Here is a 22,884-nt window from a genome sequence, read left to right on the forward strand (position 1 = left end):
TTATAACTTTAATTCGAAGTTTATAAAGTTTCACATACCCAATTTTATCCATAAGAATAATTGAAATTATTTTTTTATTTCATTAAGTATTTCAGTTGATTTTTTTTTTAGAAAAAAAATATTCATTAAATTCCAATCATACGGAGACAACGAATGCCTAGTTTGTCGTTCACCAACATCCTTTTAATGGTAAAGGGGGTACAACAAAAAAAAAACAAATTCATCTTCTAAGTAGAAACCTACATTAGTCATAATATCAGCAATTGTGTTGCCCTCTTTGAAGATATGTTTTGTGGTGACATTCCATTGTCGTCCCATCATCTACTTGATGGCCTGAATAATGTCTGAATTAGCACAAAGATGACTTCCTTGAAGAAATTGCCTGTACCGCTTGCTTACTATCCACCTGGAGCTCAATTCTGCGAAAGACCAAGTCCCACACTAAATAGAATCCCTTGTAAATCCCGCATAGCTCAGCTCTATATGTCGAGCATCTAATAAGCCTAGTAGCAAAACCACCAAGCCACTCCCTTTGCAAACCCCGTAAAACACCCCCAGTAGCTAACAAACTAGAAGATTTTCAAAAGGGCCCATCGGTATTCAAATTCACCCAACCACTAGATGGCGCGTCCATCTAACTAAAACCTCATTTTTCCTGCTTGCAGAACCACCAAACTCATCAATAACATAACAAGAGGCATTGACAGATGTCGCAAAGCTGAATATAGTATTAAGGCACCCCTGCAAAGCAATCCATTTCCCTTCAAAAATGAAAATGTTTCTCCACTTCCAAATGAGCCAACAAGTAACACCAAAAAGGACTGACCACAGAATGTTATTAACCACCAATTTGCGACGAGCAAGATTAACAGCAAACCAATCCGTGATAGTCAAGACATTGAAGAAACTATGCAAATCACTAGGTAGCAGACGTTGCCAAAGAACAACAACAAATGGACAATCATGCAATAAGTGAACCACTGATTCTTCTCCCTGTCCACATATAGAACATGCTGAATTGTCAGCTAAATGGCGCCTGGTGCATTCTTTGTTTGTCAATATACATTCATGTAAACATTGAAATAAGAAAGTACAAATCTGATTGGGCCCTTTTCACTGCCACACCATGTTCCATATTCCACCACTATTTACAGATGTGGGCATAGTCGCTTCAGTTAACATGTCATAAGCAAAGGACACCGAGAAGACACCTATTGAAGTTAAAGCCTAAAAAGGTTCATTTGTAGAATCAAAATATAGTGGAGGAAGCATATTAGCTAACATTTTCTGCTTCACTTCAAGCAATACATTAGCTATACATTCCAAGTCCAAAGAGCCATCAGGTTGTAACAAATCTCGAACATGACTGTTATCATCAACAAAGCAACCAACCGATTGTGCAGCCTCCAATAATGATTTTTCACCTAACTAAATATCTTTCCAAAAACGTGCTGTTCGACCATCACCAATAGCCCATTTGATCTTGCCAAAGTTTACTCAAAGCAGACCATAAAGAATAGGCATCACTCCTGTATATATTTTTAGGAAATAAACAAAAATTGAAGTTGTACTTATCCTATAAAATTTTTACCCAAAAAGTAGTAGGATTAGTAACTAGTTTCTAGCACAACTTCATTAAAAAAGCATCGTTCATTCTTGTAAGAGATTTAATTCCCAAACCACCTGTAGTTTTTGGTTGACAAGCCTTCTTCCATTTTATAAGATGCACTTTTGAATTATACAAATCACCACCCCAAAGGAAATTGCAACAGTAGGCCTCAATTTTTCTGTAAGTCTTTACAAGCAAAGATATAGTTTGCATTACATCATGTGGAATTGTGGATAGAATAGACTTAACTAGAGTTAGTCTACTTGCGAATAAAAGAGAAGAGGATTTCCATGAAGAAAACCTGTTATAAACTTTTTTTTCCAAAAACTGAAAATAATTAAACCGCCTTCTACCATGAAATAGAGGCACACCCAAATACTTTCCAAAATCCTCTGAGTAGGCAAAACCTGAGGAAGCTTTGAGATTATTTATGGTATCTCTAGAAACATTCTAGAGCAATAAAGGGACGATTTTGCCACACTCACTTTTTCACTTGAGCAGACACCAAAATATTCCAACACTCCCATAATCACCTCCATTTGTGTTACAGAAGCCTTAGCAAAAGGATAAGATCATCGTCAAGTAAAAGGTGTGACAGTGGTAGGCATCTCCTACTAAGTCTGATAGGTTTTCAACAACCATTGGAAACAGTAGTGATAATTCCATGGGCCAATCTTTCCATGCACAAAAACAAATAAATACGGGGAAAGCGGATCTCCTTGTCGTACACCACAAGAAGGACTAAAGCTGTCAAATAATTCACCATTCCATAAAACTTAAGACTTGCTATAGCACAAGCTATCCACCAAAATATCAATCACAGGTTTGGGAATTTTAGCATCAACCAAAGTATTATAAATAAACTCTCATTGTAAGTAATCATAAGCTTTTTCTAGGTCAATCTTGAGCATCATCCAACCCACTTTACCTTGCTTCTTACTGAAATAGTGGACTACTTCCCAAGCAATCATAATATTGTCTATGATTTGTCTGTGAGGGATAAAACTAGATTGTGTTTGCTTTATCAAAATACCCATCACAAGTTTCAATTTGTTCGTAGTGACCTTCATCAAAACTTTAAACATATTCAGTAGCAAGCTAATAGGTCTAAATTGGGTAATTATTTCAGGGTTCTTTACCTTAGGAATTAGGATAATGACTGATCTACAAAGTTCCTCGCCCACTGCCATACCATCAAATACATTCTTCACATAACTAATTATATTGTCTCCAACAGTGTTCCAATGAGACTGAAAGAACAATGTCGAAAAACCATCTACACCAGGGGCTTTAAGTGGCTTCATCTCAAACAGAGCATTACGTACCTTTTCACTTTCCACTGATCTGAGCAAATTACTATGTTCTGATTGATCCAAAACAAGGAACATACCTCTAATTGGGAAAGGTGGGAGAACATCATATTCTCATGCATATAACTTGCCAAAGAAATCAACCGCATGATTCTGAAGTAACTCTTGATTGTCACACCAGGAATCGTCCTCAATTTTGAGTTGTGGGATTTTCATTTTGCTCCTTTGACGTGTCGCACGAACGTGAAAGTAAATAGTATTTCTATCTCCTAATTTAAGCCAATCCATTCTGAATGTCTACATCCAAAAGATCTCCTCCTGTAATAGCACTATCTGATATTCTAATTTCAAGTTAAATTCAAGTAATCGAAATCTCTAGAAGGATGAATTTCAAGGGCCTTCGCAATGCCACCAAGTCTAGCCAAGAGTCTTTTCTTCCTGTAGAAAATGTTAGCAAACACTGCCCTGTTCCACTATTTCACTTTAGTTGTAAAGTTCTGTAATGCATCACAGATAGGTAGATTATTTTCCCAAAATTGCTAAACAAAATTAGGAAATTCCAAATGAGAAAGCCATGTAGCTTGAAATCAAAATCCCACACCATGTGAAACAACTTGTCTTTCACTTGTTCTAATCAAAATAGGACAATGATCAGAAACAACACGAGGGAGATGTTGTACAGAAGTTTTATGAAATCGTAGCTTTTAGTTAGAAGAACAGATAGCCCTATAAATTCTTTCAGCCACAAGTTATTTCCTCCATGTATATCTCGATCCTTAAAAGCCCATATCAAGTAATTTAAGGTCATTCATAAAAGATTGGAACAAAGAATATGGTCGACTACCCCTCGTTGAACCTCCAAGTTTCTCATGTGAAAACAGGAAAGCATTGAAATCACCAATAATCATCCAGGGTCCACTGATAGTGTCTACAAAATAATATAGTTCCTTACATAATTCTTTTCGAATTGTTGGATTGGGATTTCCATATACTGCAAAAACATACTATAGATCTATAGATTGATAGTTGACAATCAAATGAGCACGTTGGCTATGATTTCTCATAACAGAGATTTGAACTATATTATTCCATAGTAACCATATTCCACTAGAAAAACTTGTGGCCTCAATACGGTGTAATCTACCAATATTAATCAAACAAATTATCCTATTCGCCGACTTGCCACTAACTCGAGGTTCAACAATAATCATAATGGAAATCTCATGCTGCCTTATGCAATCTTTCACAGTCCTTAAAAAATTGGTACTATCTATACCTTGACAATTCCACACTAGAAAATTCACTGACATTAATACAAAGTGAGAAAGAAAGAGATGTCCAAGGGTTACCTACAAGTTCACCTGCTGTCCATCTACGAATGTGGAATTAACCTAAATGATTTAGTGCTCACCCATAGACTTCAACTTTTGTGAAGGACCACTACTTTGATTTTTTGAAACCCTGTTCAAATATTCTACAGTGTTTAACTCTATGTCACCTTGACCTTTAAAACAAAAGGCTATTTAACAATCGTGCTTTCTTTTTAAGGGAGGTATTTTGAATTCCATATAACGTAATACCTCCATGCCTCACCCCTATGTATGGAAAAGAGACTCTGTCTTTCTTTTTAACAGTGAGGACTTTGAAATCCAATGCATGATTATTAAATCGAACCATAGAATGTTTCTTTGGGTCAAAAGAAGTAGGTTATAGTAAAGCCCTATCCTCCTGCTTCTTTTGTGTTAGCCTTGAAATAGTATCAATTTTATTACCATTAGCTTCCTTACTAGTTTCGAGATTTTCTACGGCCACATTAGCACGCTCTGCAGCACAATCCATCGCTAACATAACCTCTTTACCATTCTTTTTTAGTGACAAAGTTGGCCATTCAGCATCATTAAATGAAGCAGGAGATTGATCACGGCTTGTCTACAATACCAGTATTTCCTTAAAATTTTTGTTCGCAAAGGCTTCATGATTAGTTTTCCTACAAGCATACCAAGCAAAAGGTTCTCTTATTCTTGTAGCCTTTGTTATGAGGGTCTCATTTACAGCTAAACCTTCCAAAACTGAAAACCTTGAACCATTGGGTTGCTGCTTGGTAGACCTTGGATTCATGGTGGAATTTTGTTTGACCAAACCACTCCTAGGCTTACGTCTGGTTACTAATATCCATGGACCAAACGACTCTTCACTTGCTTAAGACCCACTAGGTGTTTCTTTTTCAACATTAAAAGCTTTAATCTATAAATCAATACCACAACACTCTCCTTTCAAATGACCATACAAACCACACAAAAAACAAACTTTAGGAAGGCCTTCGTACTTAATGGTCTACATTTTCCCATTAAGTAGAAATCTAAGGATCAATGGCTTCGAAAGATTTAACTTAACTGTCATACGAGCAAATTTGTCACATTTTTCTGAATCGATATTATAGTTAATTTTCTACAGCTTACCCAGAAGAGAAGCAATTCTTCTTAAAATTGACTAATGGTTTAAATAGAGAGGCATACCAGAAAGCCTTACCCACACCGCTACCATAGATAGATTTTGATAACCCCTGACATATGACGGAGTCCAAGGATTTACCATGAGGTAATGGCCCTACACCGTCCAAGGACCTTCTAGGAGGGCTTTTAGATAATCATCTTCCTTTGCAAATTTAATCATAAAAGTCTCTCCTCATCTAAATCAACGATCGAATATTTTTCTTTAAAAGCCCATAAAAATTCAATCTTTTCGTTTAATAATTTGAATGAGATAGATCTCCCCAATAAATGTACAATAATAGATTTCCTCCAACGTTTTGCTAGTTCCTCATGCTTTTTTTCTAAGATTTTGATCAATAGGATGCCTTCATTCGTTTCAAACTTAAAATCCTCTGTTTTGTGTCCTTTAGATATACTGTTTTATGCATCAACATCAACCAGAGATTCCTTGTTATTCGTTTCATCCCATCTGTATCCATATCATTTCTGAAAATAAATCCTCTCCTTCAAAATTCATCAATGCATCCCCGAAAGAAGGATTGTTATGGACCATAACTATATTGCCAGTAGACAGCCTCTCCAAACTCTCACTATGTAGACAAACTTTTTTTCTAGATTGATCATCCAAAAGTGAAGGAGTGTCCATCTTGAGTAACGAACCTTCCATCGCCTATACCTCAATTCTTTTCTCTTCTTAGGGCTTGTTTGTTTTTAGTGTTTAAGATACGGGAAAAATTTGATGCGATATATAATTGTACTAGTAGTTCCTCCATAAATGTTTTCATAAAACCTTGTATATTTTATTCTTTTTACAACTTATACTGATGTTTTGATTTCCTTAAAAGACATATGTTTGATAATATCAAAATATGTAAGTAGAAATCCAAATATATCAACTAAAAAACAAATATTATTTCAAATAAATCAAATGGAACAAATAACAATTCAAATAAATATAGCATGGATAATAGCAAATTCTTTCAAATACCAATTCAATTACACATAACAAGTAACACAAGTGTAAAGAGAAAGTACTTTAAAGTTCAACATCAGCTTAAAACAAACAAATCAAATCTTAAACTAATCAACTACTCTCACCATAGTTTTTGGATAGATTATGCTCATATAGAATCCAATGTAGCTTATCACTTAAATCTGGCAAAGAAATAAAAACGAGTCTATTTTCTTCCTTTTTAATCAATTGTAGTGCAAAATTAAATTCATCTACACTCAATCTCCCTTCATTTTGTATAGATTTCAATGCTCGAACATACTCCGAAATACTATATTGTCTTGTGGCTTGTGATGATATTGAAATTTTAGCACTTTCAACTACGTTATGAGTTTTTGCTGCCTCACACAATCATTCCAATATTCTTTGCAAGCTTTCTGTAGTCTTAATTGTTGCTTTACCATTTGTCACTTTTTTTCCCATTTTTTTCCTCTTGATTTGGGTGTTTACCATAAGACTTTCATCTTCATCACAACTGATTTCTTTAGCATCAGATTCAACACTATCTTGTAGTGAAGTTAGATTTACAGATTTGACAGTATCTTTAATTGGTACACTCATCGCTATTGTCTATGCATTTTGACTAGTGGCTACTATATTTCCAAATATAAATTTCAATTCATTAACATGTTCTAGCCGGTGATACCAAAATCTAGCATATTTTGGATTAACTTACACAAACATTAGAGATAAAGAAACTTTTAAACAATGTGCATATATAAAATAATTTATAGTAGCTAAAACATGTAGACACTGTAATTTTACTTAGACAAATAAAAAAATTAATTAAATAATTAGAAACGAAATAATAAAAAAAAAGAGAAGAAAATAAAAAAGAAAGAGTACTGGAAGGGCGCGGACGCACGTTGCCAATACCAAAATTTCATAGCATGCATTTCATTTTGCCTCACATTTGCATTCCATTTTAGGTTGAATAGGAGATAAAATAAGTGAATAATAGCTAAGAAAATAAAATGAAATAAAAAATTAAAGCCTAATAGGATAATGTAAAAATGATATCGTTCATGGAAAGGGCGTCTCGGGGGTCTTAATCATTCCCCGGGCGTAACCGTACTCCCGAACCTAGATCACGAAAAGCGTAGACCACTTTAAGATTCTTTCGACGGGCTTAAATCTAATTAAGACTCTATTGATTAGAATCGAGTCAATAGGTGACCAATCACACCTAGTAAAAAAGATTGGTGGCGACTCCTAATTTTAGAGTTTTCACTCATGTCTGGCGATCGGATTCCCGGACCTGCACGTTACTACAAAACATATAAAATTTAAAATATTTACTCTTATTTTGGCTTCACACCATGTGACATCAGCTTCGATGGTTCCCATCTTGTGGTTCCAAACTAAACTTGTTTCTTTACCCTTCAATTGATTCTTTAAAATCCATTCATTTCTTAGACTATCCAGTTTATTTTTCAATTACTTTTGAATATAGTTTTTATTAGCACGAGCATTAAATTCCTCTACTACAACTTTCCATCTTTTAATTGTGAATGAAAAATCTGGTTTTCATACTTATGAATCTCATTTTTACAAATTTGAAGTAAGATTTTGGTAATGACCAAATTCAACTTTGCATTATATTATGATTTTTCTGAAATTTTAGAATTTGGTGGAGGCATTTCTTAGCTAGTCATAAATTGCACAAGACATATAACGCAATAAATCTTGTGTTATCACTATCCAAGAACTGATCATTCGGCCAAAATGGTCTATTAGAATCACATATGCATTACACCTAATACAATTAAATTAAAATGCATAACAAGGCAAAAGATACTTAAAATTCACACAAGTATATGTCACTCACAAATCATCTAACATGGCACCAAATCGTGCATAACATTTAGGGACACTTACAGGAAAAATCAAAAATAGGCAAATTACGATAAATCATATCCACAAAAAGACAATGATTTCTAGAAAAGTAACAGTTAGTTATTTGAATACATTTTTAATCATTTGTAACTTTAATAAAATTCTATACAAATCAAACTTCAATATATTTACTTGCACTTTGGAATAGGAAAAAGACTATATATTAGAACAAAAGCAACCAGATAAGACTATTGGATGTAGAGCTACCCCATACTAGTTCATCAACCATATGCTGATATAAACCCAAAATAAAAGACTCTTCAATCAAGATCTTTCAAAAATTTTAATGGATCTAAGATCTTTACCAAAAACTCAAAACAACAGTATTGATTCTCTAAGCTATTTGGCAAGAACTCAAATGCATATCTCAAAATTAAAAGAAATAAAAAGATATTCTAAAGCTCAAGAAAAAAAAAACAACAGAAAGAAAAAGAAGAAATAGTACCTAAATGCTACTTTGAATTTTGGATTTCTTTTCTCTTAATCTTTGTAAGAACAAAAAAATCTCAGTTAAATCTTTTGTTGTTTTTTTTAGTAATATTTGGAGAGAGAGTTAAAAGAGAGAAAGATCGCGATTTGTGATGAAAAGGTGTATTTGCAGAGAAAGGGAGAAGAGAGGAAGATTGATTGAGAGAGTTTTTAAGAGGGTAATGGAGAAAATTTTTTTAATAGAGAATATTTTTGAAACAAAAAGAAAAATTCTCATAAAAAACTGACTTATTTAAAAAAAAAAAAGAAACAGCTTCTTTATCGAGTTTTTCTTGAAGCTTTGTGTTTAAAGCTTCTCAAAATTCTAATTAACTAGACTTTTACTTTTAAAAAGTAGATAGATTGAAAAAAAATTAAACTAAATAGATGCTAATAATTTTATATGTTTATAAATTCTTTTAACGTCTAAGACCTTTTTAATTTTATAAAAATTTTATCAAAACAACAAATTTGCATTTGAAAACATACAATAAGTGTTTTTGTTTCACATAAAATCAAGTATTTATTATGATTTTACATGTTTATAAATTTTTATCACAAAAAGATTTTATTTTTTTACAAAAAAACTTATTAAAATAAAATATTTACGTTGAGACTTTTTTTTTTTCGTTCAAAACCACTTATAAATGCATCCTACAAAAAACACTTTATTTTCATCTGAAAAAACCAATCAATGTAGAAAGTTGCAATAGATAATATGAAATAATTACTTTTATTTCGTACAAAACCACTTATTCCTTTGTAGCATTACATGGCAAGAAGCAATTTGCAATAGCAGCAGCAGTGATACGAATAAAAAAGATATAAAAAGAAAAACAGTGAACAGCTTATACTTGATCCTGTTGACAAGAATTTCATAATGAAAATGTCTTCAAGTATGTATACAGTATACAATTCAAATTCTTCACTAACTCACCCGAATCAATGTTGCTTTTCCCAAAACTGTGAGCAAAATGAAGATCCTATTCCTAAGCTACAAAATCACCATTTACATCTAACTTCATCCAACAGAGTATTGGAAGGCACCTGAATACCGGGATGGTATCCATTGGGCTATTTGCTCAAATCTTGGAAAAACTCCTGAGGTATTGATGCAGGGCAGTACTTCTTTGCCACAAATTTGTACTGATGCAGATGAAAATATGTCAGACTATTAAAACTTTAAAACAACGAATAAAGATTGACATAAAACTAAGCAACCTGCAACTCAGCAAGTTACCAAAATCTGTTATTTACCCTTTTATAGTGAAGGTGAACTTATTAATTCAGTACGGGACAAGTTTCAGTTCTTGCATCAACCGCATATTCATTTGGTGGATCATATTATTTGGACCCTTATCATACTGAAAACTTGGACCAACCACAGTATTCTAGTAAAACTCTTGCCCGGGAAAGATGGAGAACCTACTCACTTTATGCTGACTGTATTTTTCTCTGATTGCTGGCAAATTAGCTCGACCACCATTACGACAGAGATGATGCAGTGACTTCACAGTCACGCATATCAGAGGGCTGGTACAGTGTGTAATGTTCCAAAATAGAGTCCTATGCAGCAGGTAAAAGAAGTAAACAAATATTACCTAATAGAAGCTATACAAAAGTAGAACAAATTAATAAGCATCAGAAAAAGAACATATAATCTGAATAAGTTGGTATAGAACAAATAAACTTTCCTTGGGACATACCCAAGGTTTCTTTGTAGGAGAGAGTGTAAACTTGGCCAAGAAAGCAGCAGAAGCAGCAATGAGCGATGGAGCATAATGAAGCATAGTGTACTCAAGAAGTGACAACTCCACAATATAGTTGGCCAAACATTCAAACTGCATCGATTGAACCTACAAAAGGCAGGCATATATTACCATCATCAGTTACTGTGGTTTTGATATCATTAGTAAACAGAGGATTGCTAACAAAGCATGATGGCTTGAACCAATGGAGTGATTCCCATATCCAATTATATCCTTTAACTAGGGAAAAAACAAATGAAACAACCACATCTGCTGGGCAGATTAATGTTCTTGTCTACTAGTATTGGCAGATTAATTAAATTCGGATTTAATTATGAATTCTTGAGATTAATTACCAAAAATTAATTTTGTATAATAAATTATTTACAAAATTTTAGAATATCCCAACAGAATCAGAATGGCATCTAATTTGTGTTTTATCTTGCTCGGTATACTCTTCACATATGGTTTTTTTTTCACTTTTTTATTTTTTTTTTGTTTTCTTCTGTGATAGATCAACTGATCAAGTACAGCTGTACAGGCGGATTCCTGAGGCATGGAAAGCGCCTGCGTCATGAATCATGGTTTTAATTGTTTTATGTTTCTCTTTTTTTTTTTTTTTTGTAAAGAAACTGAGTTGGTTTCAACGTGAATCATGGTGTTATTTATTTTAGTAGTATTTTTTTATTTTATAAATATAAGTGATTCAGTTTGATTCTATCAACTCAGTGGACTTTAATATTTTATGCATACTAATTTATAGTTGCTAGTAAACTAGTACCACATGATGATGCGTCACAGAGTAGAATTCAGAAAGATTGAGGTCAGCTATTAGATTACAAAAATGAAATAAACAGGAGATCATCTTTATTCATTAACTTAATACGCTATAAACAAGAAAGAAAAAGAAAGGGGAAATATGACCATATTAATTAGATTATCGCTTTTCATTATTTCTTCCTGTGCAACTATTAGACTTAGTTTTCACAGCAAAACTTAACAACTCTTTTTTTTTTTTTTCTTTTTTTGGGAAAGAGAGGTTACACATGCAAATACTATCAAAACCTGAGAAACAGAAGGAATCTAGTCATAATTTAACTTCCGACAGGCTTCGAAACATCTTCATCGTACAACTCCCTAAGCAGACAAGCTCCTTTATCATAGTTTAACAGCTTAGTTGGTAATTGGACTTGATTTGAGAGATTAAAAACCACCTACTCTGGCAGTGGGATGTCAGCTAAATCCTGCCTGTAAGGGACATTGTCTGCCCGGAAGGACCCGTCAAGGTTGCTGAGCCCACTCTCCATCCGAGCTTGGGCAGTTGGGTCGTTCTTGTCGGGCTCGATATATGTTACAACAGTGTCCTTTCGGAAGGTTAGATAGATGACTGACAGGATGTAGATGGCCATTAGAGGAAACACGATGATTCCGATGAAAACATTTCCGACTTTTGGTAAATCATTGTGAATCAACCAACCTACAAAGGCTGTGCTCAAGTAATAGACGTTGATACCGATGATTCCAAGGCCTAGTATCCATGAAATCACAATGATCTGCAAACAAGTATGGTCAGCTACAGAATAATAATAATAATAATAATAATAACAGTAAACCAGAACAGGATAATAAATTACAAAAAGGACAGAAAGTGCTATACTGTTACTCACATATATAGAATTCTTGTACGGTCCCATCTTGGTTGAGCTGCTACTGAATTTCAGAAGTGGGATGAGAGCAAATGGCAGCTCAAATGATAGAATCATCTGCAAAATTTGTTATGACAATTACAATTAGTTTAGCTTAAAACATGGATTCTGGCTCGAATATTGGAAAATCAATCCTAGTTATTTTCTGACCGATGCAATGATGATTAGTCTACCGGCCCCTTGAGATCCACCAATGATGGACACAATAAGACTGGGTGTAATGGCAATGCTCCTAGTCATTAAGTTCCTCACCCATTTCTTCATTTTAAGATCCAAGAAGCCCTGAAAGAAATATAAATGATATAGATTAAGTGTCAATAAATTAATAACTAAGCTCTCCAATATTTAAGGTTCATCTGCAAGACCTGCATGATAAATTGTCCTGCATAAGTGCCTGTAATTGTAGAGCTTTGCCCCGAGGCAAGAAGTGCAACGGCGTAAAGGGTTGAGCTAGACTTTCCCAGCACATGCTGCAGAGGCGAAGTCATAGATTTTGTTTTTTGTTAAGGATTAGTCTCTTAATAGTACTTTTTCATAATGAATTTTAGTACTAGTAGTAGGTTGAACCTGGAGCATGAAAGAAGCAGAGTCGAGGGTAAGATTGCTGCAACGATCCTGGTCTTCACTAGAGAGATTATCGGCTAAGCAGACGGTGCCCGTCACCGAGACAACCGCTACGTTGATCAAAAACGCCACAAACAAGGCGAAGCCGCTCTCCATCAGGAAATATCTACACGCAGCCTGACCAAATTAAAGACAACAAACAGAAGCTAAGCACAGGAATAAACCAGAACTAGAGCATTACAACTTCATAGCAATTGTTTTTTGTGATTTTTTTTTTATTTTGTTTAAATGAGATCATTTTGGCTTACATTGATGCCACGAACAGAGTTGGGTACTTTTCTGGAGAGCACGAGAGCAGAGTGGAGAAAGAGATTGTGCCTGTTCAGAGAAAATGACACGTCCTGTAATTATTTATAGCATTTTCTTTATTTTATGCATGATATATAGAAGAGGTGATTGGCCCAAATCTTACGGCATAACAAGGGCGCCCAAGAGGGCAATAGCGTCGCCGGTGGCTCCTTGGCCGGAAAGCTTGGGCACAAACATGCCCTTAAGAACACCAGTCGCCGGAGGTTTTACATAACTCATTTCCCCAAAGAAACATGCGGCCATTACAAAAACCATCACCGCTATCAGCATTTCCAGCTTCCTTATCTGATTAACCAAAACTCAGAGATGATAATTAATCAAAATTTAGACCACGTAAATTACTACGTGTTTACATTTCTTTCATTAATAAACTTTCTTAGATTTTACTATATTGTTTTTGCTTATGAGAGACTTCGTAGTATGTGTTTTATGCATACTGTTTTGTATTTAGAAAAAAAAAATAAACAAAACAGCAATTTGTGATGGTTCAATATATGATTGGAAGTACTTAGCAATTAATTAGCCCATGTTTAATTTGTGCATGATGTCAACTTATGCTAGTCCATTTTGTTTAATAAAGAAGAAAAACCTAATCCACTTATATATATATATATATATATATATATATATATTCATAATTAACCTTGGCAACATTTTCTATTACGCCATCAAGAGTCTTTAGCCAATCAAGACTAAAGATTTGGAAGTAGCAGATTGAAGGTTGACTCAATAAAAGTACACCTTTAAAAAAAAAAAAAACCATGGCAACATTTTCTTTAATGAATAAAAAATCATACAACTATCAGTGGATGCAAATTATTCGGGAATGTGAAAGGGTAAAATTAGGAAATTTTTAACAAAAAATCCAAAATTAAAAAAGAAATTATAACTTGTAATTTTTTTTAATTTATATGGATTAGAACAAGGAATGAAAACTGAAAAAAACTTTCTGAAATAAGCTTTAGACCTGTAGTATGACAAAGCGAGACTAGGTCAAGCATGAGCCATCATAATCATAATTCTAATCAAGATAAGCTAAACTAAACATATGCCAATCCATACTAATCCACACTTTGATTCTGTCACCATAATTCTAAATTTAACAACTTAAAGAAACGTTATAATAAACAAATTGATCATATCCAACAAGTTGAAATATACAATTATTTCATTATTGAATAAAGAAGAAAAACCTAGTCCACTTATATATATTCATAATTAACCATGGCAACAGTTTTTTTAATTAAAAAAATCATACAACTATCAATTTTTCGTGAATGTGAAGGCGTAAAAATTAAGAATTTTTTAATGAAAAAATCCAAAATTAAAAAACAAATTATAGCTTGTACTTTTTTTTTTACTTTATATGGATAAGACCAAGGAATGAAAACTGAAAAAAATTTTCTGAAAGAAGCTTTGGACGTTTAGTATGACAAAGTGGGACTTGGACAAGTATGTGCTATCATAATCATAATTATAAATCAAGGTAAGCTAAACTAAACATATGCTAATCCATATTAATCTACACTTTGATTCTGTCACCATGATTCTAAATTTAACAACTTGAAGAAACGTTATAATAAACAAATTGATCATAACCAACAAGTTGAAATATACAATTATTTCATTAATTACTTTAATTTCTACTTAATTTAAGTCACGTTTTTTTGGTAATTAGTAGAATCAACACTGTAGATTTTCAGCAAAATTACTTATATAGCATATGTAATTTAGCTTATCTTCGTAAGGGAAAACACAAGTAATATGGGTTTAACTATTATACTATGGTAGGAAAACGAGCAAATTTTGCCATTGAAATTACATTTTCCTATTCCAAATGGAATGTTCATCAAAATATATATATTTATGTCCAAATATTTATCAAATTATATGTTCCCTTTCCTTTTTTTTAAACATCTATTTAAAACATTTATTCTTACATTTTATATTAATTTTCATGATTCTTAATTATATTTTTTTGACATTAAATATAATAAAAATATTTTTTTAAAAATTTCAAATGTTAATATAAAAATCATAAAACTGTATTGAGAAATATCAAGGAAAAAAAAGCACATTTTATGAAAAAGATTGGGGAACACTTTATTTATAAATGAGATTTTTTTAAAAAAATTTGACCCAAATGAGAATTCAGATATACAAAGTAGAGTTTGATTACCCCATATCTTTGCAGGCTCAGGAGGAGGAGAGTGCTTAAACCAGTGCAGAGAACCCCAGCCCAAACTGGGACATGAAACAGTATATTTAATGCAAAGGCTGTCCCAATCACTGCCACAAATTAAATGCATCAAAACAAGTGGTCAACATGTGTAAGCATAAACCAGGAAAGTTACCTGTTTCTTAATTTTATATTGTTTGAACTATGATTTTGCCTTTAGATTGAATTAATTTCATTTAATTTGTATATATTAATTCTAATTGTGTGTAAGTATATGAGTATTTAGTTCATTGATTAATTTATGATTTCTTATTTAAAAAAACAGAATTTGAATCTCTTTTTTTAATTATAAAAGAAAAGAATTCTGATTGTGTGCAAGTTTATTTGATTTAAAGTTCATATCACATGCACACTTCTTTTGGTAAATCAGTGGACAATTTGGTAACCGAAATAATTAAACACCTTCAGGAATATCAGCAGCTATGACAGCAAGCTCTGCAAGCAACCACAGGCAATATTTGATCAATACTGGGTACTCAGCCTTGCACAATTCTGATAAGTGCTTGCCTGAAAGAAAGAAGTAATTCAGAACAGGGTAAGTGTCTAAGTTAATTATATCAGAAATGAAGTTCATTAATTATTAGAATGATCAGAGATACTTAATTAATTACCAGTGCTGACTCCAAGATTAGCAGCAAGAGACTGGATTATGAGAGCAAACACTAATCCAATTAACACCACCCACAGTAGCTGAAATTTGCAAGATATTCTTGCAGTCAATCATCTCATTGTATATCATTATTCACTTGTTAAAAATTGAGTAACCAATCTCTTTAGTTTACCTCATATCCATGGTTGGCTCCTGCTTGCATATCAGTTTCCACTGTGACATGCATGACACCATAGAGATGATGATCATAATCAAGTCGCAGGCACAGAAAAAAGATTTGAGGGATGGAAGGAGGGAGAAGGAGTGAGAGGACTTACGGTTGCCAGGATCAAGATAAGCTAATGAGACAAGGAAACCAGGGCCTACAAATGACAAAAACTTTCTCCATCCAGGTTTCTGAACATCAAAGAGATCGATCAGAATTAAACCAAATGAGTAGAAAACAAGAAGTGCAAATATATAAACGAACTCAGGCTAGCTATGAATCAATGAAAGCATCAAATTTTAAAAAAGAAACCAGACCTCATGATCTGGGTCATGATCATGATCACTGCTTTTGTTGTCGTTACTAGGGAAGGATTCCGGGGTGCTTCCCTCCACATTGACAGCAGCTATACGGTTGCTCCCTCCACCCCATGATTTTGGAAGTGCAAGATCAGTCGCTTGCTGCTGCAAACTTCCCATCACTCTCTTTCTTCACAACAACTATATTGACACACATATTTAAGAAACTTAAACTGTATTTATAGTGCAACATCGCACATTTGTCCTAAAAGGACAGCATAACAGTCCAGGTTTCTTAATTTCCTTTCTTATCTTCCATACGGCCCTGACACGGTGCTGCTGCGTGACGAGTCGCTATCTTTACCTTAGTAAACAATGATTTTTCACATAGCAAATAGAGCTAAGTTTCTTGTCCCCTTATCACTACCATCGAATTGAAAAACTACAACTTTTTACCTAAATTATTTGATACTTGTATTTTTTTTAACCTCAATTAATTTTTTAAACTTTATGAGTGGGATAAATTGTTGTCATACACCTTCATTTAATTATATTAATTTTTAATTTTTTTTAAACGTAATTTGATGTGAACAACTTTTTAACTTTTATCTCTTATGAAATTTAACGACTTTATTATTAATGTATAAATGTAATTAATCTTAAGGTTTTTTTTTTATAATTAAGGGAGGAGGGATTCGAACCCTACTCTTTAGACACAGGGATCATATACCAATCAATGAATTAAATACTCGGATGCATAATTAACCTTAAGATTAATCTTTGTTACATCCACAAGTATTATCTGAACTAAATTTATTGCCATGTAGGTGGCATTGCACATAATTGTTCAAATTAATGTTTCACTAAAGGAAAGAGTAAAAGAAGACAGAAAGAAGAAAATCAAAGGGTAAAATGAGAAATTGTTTAGTCTCATTGACCTCTAAAACAAAATGTTTGACCTATAACACTAGGATTTGAATACACCTTTGTTTGAGAAAATTAGTAGCTAATTAATCTGTTGTGACCAAACAAGAACACTACCACATTAGTTCATTTCTAACAGTGACATGGGCCATGCCATCTTCTTTTCTATCCAAGCCACCATCTCAACCGATCCAGCTTCAATTGTTTTTTCAAAGTGTGAACAGAATTTAGAAATGGTGATGCATGGTGTGTGTATGTACATATGGAGACCGTAGCTGCAACCTTTCTGGGTCACCAATCCATAATCTTAACTTATTTTTATCTTTAAGGAGGGAGAGACCCAAAATAGTTTGAAAACAAAAAAGGCAACTAAACATTGGACAGAGGTACGAGGCAGGAACCACACCTCTTGTAATGTTTGTTCAGGCACATGGATGGTCATGGGACAAGACATTCACCATAAAAGCTTGGTTTACACATTTGTTAATATTAATTTGTTTAATCTGGTGAAAATTGTATTCCGTTGAATTAACGGCAGAGTCATAAAAATACATATGATTCAACTTTGATGATGAATTGTCTCACAATAAATAAGGGAATAAAGGTGAGAATCCTTATATCTTTGAAGTACAATTAACATCATCTTCTTGAGGCTGAGAGAGTGAATGGGTTTAAACTCATACCCTGATTCATTACCCCATATATATATATATATATATATATATATATTCTAGTACAAGTCAATATTAAGTGTTTTGTAGGACTTATCTCCCCGTTGGTTTGGATCTATTTTTGTTTCAAGAATATTGGAAATCTAATTAGGAAAGCCCAAAGGATTATTAAAATGTAAATGTGTACTAGTCTTTGTCATCCAATATAAATAACAATTGAGGACAGATGTGGCTAACTACTGGTCTTAAGAAGAAAACCCTATGATGATTCTCCAGTTTTGTAAGGAGTTATAGTCACAGAAATGGTTTAGACTCAATTTGAAATGGGTTTCTGTTGAATTGCAAAACTAGTTGGGGTTCACCACAAAGAAAGGTTTTTCCCTTCATTTCGTTAAGTAGACAAAGTTCTTTACTTGTAAATTTGTATTCAAACACTATGTAAACCGAACTGAAGCTGAAGCTGAAGGGGCTTGGTCCATGCTCTGTGCGTCCGTTCCATCATCAAGGCATCATCAAGGCAAAAACAATTCCAAACCCAACGGTGTGCGTCCCATGCCGTGCATGCTTCCAGTCGCGTTCATTGGTTCACAACACAAGAATCTGGCTGCCGTACTTTAATAAAGAAACAAGAAGTAAACGTTGCCCATTTTAGTTAAACCAAACCCTTTATTTTATTGTATAATTCCATTGACTCCAACATCGATCATGCATCATTTGAATATAATATAAGAAGTGGAAATGATGATATAATTAAGTTAATTTCCTGTCTATATTGAAGTGGTGGTCCTACTCATCATCTTTTTGCTCAGCATTTAACTAAACTATGAGCATACAACAAGTAAGAACCATGTCACTTTGTTCAAAAATAAAACAAATTGCTTGTTTCAGCAAGCATTAGGTTGGTATGTTACAAATGGCAAATGAAAGGGACATTTCCCAAATCTTCCGTATATGCAAGAATTATATTTTTCCAGAAAAAGGCAGATGTATGTTATCGATGATCTGTAACAAAACAAAAAAACAGAGCAATGGCTAACAACAATAAGCCATTTTACCAGAGATGATTAATTTGTAAGACGTATGCATGGTTCAGTAAGCGATCGATGCAACAATTGTGGGAATTGAGAATGAACAAGGTTTAATATGTTAGCTAGATTGGATGTAAAATAAAAAGTGATGAAAAAAACAAATAAAGAGGAGCTAGCAGACCCATTGTAACCGTTCAGATAATAAGGAGTTCATTAGAAGCTTGTGTGGTGCATTGGAATTTATTGCAGAGTAGGAAATTGGTGAGGGGCAAAGCAGTGAAACCTGCTATCATCAAGAAAGCAGAATTATAACTTAATTCCCTTTGAAATTTAAAATCCATACTATCAAAATGCTACATGATTTAGGGGGGAAATAAGAAAGAAACATTAACACCTTTCTATTCCCATTTCGGCACTTGCATTTACTATTTTTCCTCCTATTCCAGGACCCGCTGGCATATTATCAAAGCCCAGTTTAGCAAACACCACCACCTCCTCCACAACCACCGCCTCCTCCACCACCACCGCTGCCGCCACAGCCACCCATGCCACTGCCGCTGCCAGTCCCACATGCACAACCAGTAGTCATGCCGCTAGCACCTACTGCAGTAATGGTGACGCCTGGATTAGCACCACCTCCAAATCCTCCACCAGTCCTGTGGCCTTCAGGGTTGACACCCACGCCTTTGCTTTTCTTGATCATGCATTCGAAGCAGCAAATGAGCAGGAAAAATAATGTCACAAGGACAGAAATAAAGGAGATAGCACATATGTAAACTGTGTCCATCTCTCTTCCTAAACGATTCTCTCTTAGTTTCTTTTCTGCAAGCAATAAGATATGTGACACATCATAGGGTGAAGAAAAAAGCACATAAAATGGTCAGTTTCAAAGGGTACTCAAAGAGTGATGACTACCTTGATGAAGCCAACCAAACCATTCTAACAGTAGAAATTTTGACGGAACAGAGGGAGCAGATTCTTTGTGCATTAAAAATTGAAAATGACAAACTTTAATCAAGGAATTGAAGTAATGATCCTGAAAAAGTAATTTGGAATAGCTTAGACTTTCTGCTTATGTTTCTCAACATATGTAGAGTTAACTGGGATCTCCTCTTTTATAAAATTTTTAGAAATTGAATTGTTTTCAACTATGCCATTAACCCATAATTATCATCAAAGGTGTCAACATGAATACCATGTATGGTAAAAGGAATGAGAAAATAGAAAGAAAGGAAGAAAAAAAATGCAATGTATGAATATAAAACTTCCAGAAAAACCACTTGGTTGAAATTCTTGTAAACCATTTTTTTGTAGTATACAAGTTCACACGCTAGACGGATAACTTGGAAGCAGGACCATTCAACAGAAAATACTATAAAAAATCAAAAAGCATGATCACCAAAAAACAGGAAATTATATGTTTACAGTAAGTACAACTGCTAATAGCTTTAAACTTAGAAGTCTCAAACAAAAAACCAGCCTTGTGAAGCAGAAAGTGAGTTCAATTCATTCTGTAATAATACTTACCACAAGAGTGCCCCAGCAAACAACTAAATCCTTCTTGTTTGCGGTGCTTTACATAGTTGAGCATAATTAGCTTTTCCCGAAAATTAAGCTTCCTCAACAATCCTCGTCATTATTATGTGAACTTTATTTGTTTCACCTTCATCACTTGCCTACATCTGCTCTCTATACCATCTCTTATTCTTTTATGCAGCTCATCATCTATCAAATTGGCCGCTCCTACTGAATTCAATGTATCACAAACTAACTTATATGTATACTCTCTGGGAATAGATCCCCCACTGATCAACTCAAGAAGAAAATCCTTAGCCTCCAACACCCTTCCCGCTTCACACAGAGCATGTATAATGGGAGTATAAGAACTGTTAGTTGCTAACCCATGATTCATCTGTTGCATCCTGCGCATCATCTCAATACCCTTATCAATCTCATTAACAGCACAATAGTACCTAATAAAAGAATTATATGTGATCCGGTTAGGGACACAATCCCGTTTATTCATATCATCATAAAGTTCCAAAGCCCTTTCAATCCGATATGTCTTACAGCAACCGTCAATCAAACAATTATAAGTCACAACATCAGGAACAAAACCCTTAAACAACATTAGCCGAAACAAGTGATTTGCCTCGTAAAGCCTCCTCCTAATCGCCTTTCTACATCCAGTTTGCATACTAAATTTACAATAAGAACTTATCAAAATCGTATAAGTATACACATCTGGTGGACAAATAAACCCTGGTAACTCCATCTGTTCCAGCAAGAACCTTGCTTTATTGAAATTCCCAACTCTACAAAGAGCATGAATAATCATATTATAAGCAAAAACATCAGGTTTGCAACGGAACTGCTTCATTCTATAAAAACAAGCCAATGCTTCATTAACTAACCCTTCTTCTCCTAGAACTTTAATCAAACAGGTGACAGTAGAAGTAGTAACAAGCCCCGAATTTTCCCTCCTGGACATATCTTTGAGAAAATGCCAAAGGACCTTCAAGTCATTACCTTTAGCCAAAACGAAGGCCATTTCTTTACAAGTTTTCTCATTATGGGCAAACCCAAAAAAATTTTCTACCCAGATATAGAATTCCATTGCTTTATCTAATCCTAAAGCTACCCTTTTGGGGTCTCTATAAGCAGCAGGGCCAAGGATAAGAACATTTTGGTAATTCTTAAAATTTTCTTGCTTGATGTTTCTTTGTTTTAAAGGAGCACGGTGGCGGAAACCCGTCTGGCTGCCAATGGAACGAGGGGATTGGAAGAAGAATTTTGAAACGGATCTTAAGATGTCCGAAACTGCATCTGTCGTCCATGGATTTGAGGTTGTTGAGGAAGCGAGCTGGGAATCAAAGGGTCGGTTTTGGAGCATTATTGATAATACTTGGTGTACTATGGCACTGTGGCTGCGTTGCAAAGGCTTTGTCGGGATCATCTTTCGATTGAATTTCGCTCAAAGTTCTGTTCTTTTCTCCTTTTTTGGTGGGTGTTTGGGATTTTTTCAATTATCAGCAAAAGAATATAATGTAAAGCATCGCAACAGATTTCTGGTGCTTCTTCCTCTACTACAACTTTTAGGGCAAGTTTTACGTTTGGAAGTGCTTTGGAGGTGCTGGAGGAGGAAGAAGATGGGAAGGAAAAGAATCACTGCATGTTTGCAGTAGTAGCTGATGATAAAAAGCCCATAGTTTGATTACTTACATCCTGAGAGGGTCAGTTTGTATTGGGTTAGCTTGACTATTTTCCATGAAGCCCATGAATGAGGCCTGGTCCAATGCTCTAAGGTGGGAGTATCACGGATTTTACATCAATAAAAAATAGATGAATTTTAAATATATAAATATATTATGCTTATTAATATTTATTTGGATAATTAGGTAATTACAGGATGGATAAATAAAAAGCAAAATGCTGGAGCTTTGGGTCACTTAATTGAAGATTGTGCATTTTTTATGGAGAGGATAAACTGTCAAGCCATTGATTTTTGCCTAAGAGAGACCAATTTGAAAGCACATTCGATTGCCCAAACAGCTAAAAGAATGGTGGATGAGATTATTGAATGGAAAGATTAATCAGAATTACCAATGTTAATCTAGAAAAGCTGTTGATAATGATAGAAACATGTTCCTAAGTCATGAGGGGTAAATTGAATTTGTATAAGAAATTGTAATATTCCATGGTAGATGAGTATTCTTTTTTCCTTATCATAGGTT

The 22,884-nt window shown here is 34.1% G+C and overlaps 2 protein-coding genes and 1 long non-coding RNA gene across 3 annotated transcripts; all 3 read right to left on the bottom strand.

Moving 5' to 3' along the window:
- Positions 1-9,612: 9,612 nt before the first annotated feature.
- On the bottom strand, positions 9,613-10,639 carry LOC148761139 (uncharacterized). Its single transcript, XR_016028020.1, has 3 exons — positions 10,494-10,639; positions 10,221-10,353; positions 9,613-9,933 (listed from the first exon to the last, which is right to left on the bottom strand). It is a non-coding gene; the product is annotated as an uncharacterized LOC148761139 (long non-coding RNA).
- A 741-nt stretch (positions 10,640-11,380) lies between these two features.
- On the bottom strand, positions 11,381-16,746 carry LOC18592385 (metal transporter Nramp7.2-like). The gene is made up of 13 exons (XM_007019085.3): positions 16,546-16,746; positions 16,341-16,419; positions 16,196-16,236; positions 16,025-16,103; positions 15,816-15,920; positions 15,354-15,463; positions 13,278-13,459; positions 13,114-13,183; positions 12,809-12,982; positions 12,607-12,711; positions 12,392-12,523; positions 12,203-12,298; positions 11,381-12,088 (listed from the first exon to the last, which is right to left on the bottom strand). The coding sequence occupies exons 1-13, from the start codon at positions 16,705-16,707 to the stop codon at positions 11,750-11,752; spliced, it is 1,674 nt and encodes a 557-aa protein (XP_007019147.3). The 5' UTR covers positions 16,708-16,746; the 3' UTR covers positions 11,381-11,749.
- Positions 16,747-20,415: 3,669 nt separating this feature from the next.
- On the bottom strand, positions 20,416-22,339 carry LOC18592386 (Pentatricopeptide repeat (PPR) superfamily protein). Its single transcript, XM_088808864.1, has one exon. It carries the CDS (start codon positions 22,104-22,106, stop codon positions 20,790-20,792), a length of 1,317 nt encoding a protein of 438 aa, XP_088664990.1. The 5' UTR covers positions 22,107-22,339; the 3' UTR covers positions 20,416-20,789.
- Positions 22,340-22,884: the final 545 nt, after the last annotated feature.

The sequence above is a fragment of the Theobroma cacao genome, chromosome 8 (assembly GCF_053813885.1).
Source record: "Theobroma cacao isolate CCN51 chromosome 8, ASM5381388v1, whole genome shotgun sequence".
Lineage (NCBI taxonomy): Eukaryota > Viridiplantae > Streptophyta > Magnoliopsida > Malvales > Malvaceae > Theobroma > Theobroma cacao.

Bases quoted from the DNA above. Each gene is read 5' to 3' on its own strand.
- LOC18592386 (XM_088808864.1), bottom strand. From the start codon at position 22,106: ATGATCCCGACAAAGCCTTTGCAACGCAGCCACAGTGCCATAGTACAC.
- LOC18592385 (XM_007019085.3), bottom strand. From the start codon at position 16,707: ATGGGAAGTTTGCAGCAGCAAGCGACTGATCTTGCACTTCCAAAATCA. The intron at 15,464-15,815 runs GTGTTTAATTAT...AATTTGTGGCAG, and splicing joins AGCTGCTGATATTCCTGAAG to TGATTGGGACAGCCTTTGCA. The intron at 12,983-13,113 runs GTAAGCCAAAAT...TAATTTGGTCAG, and splicing joins ACTCTGTTCGTGGCATCAAT to GCTGCGTGTAGATATTTCCT.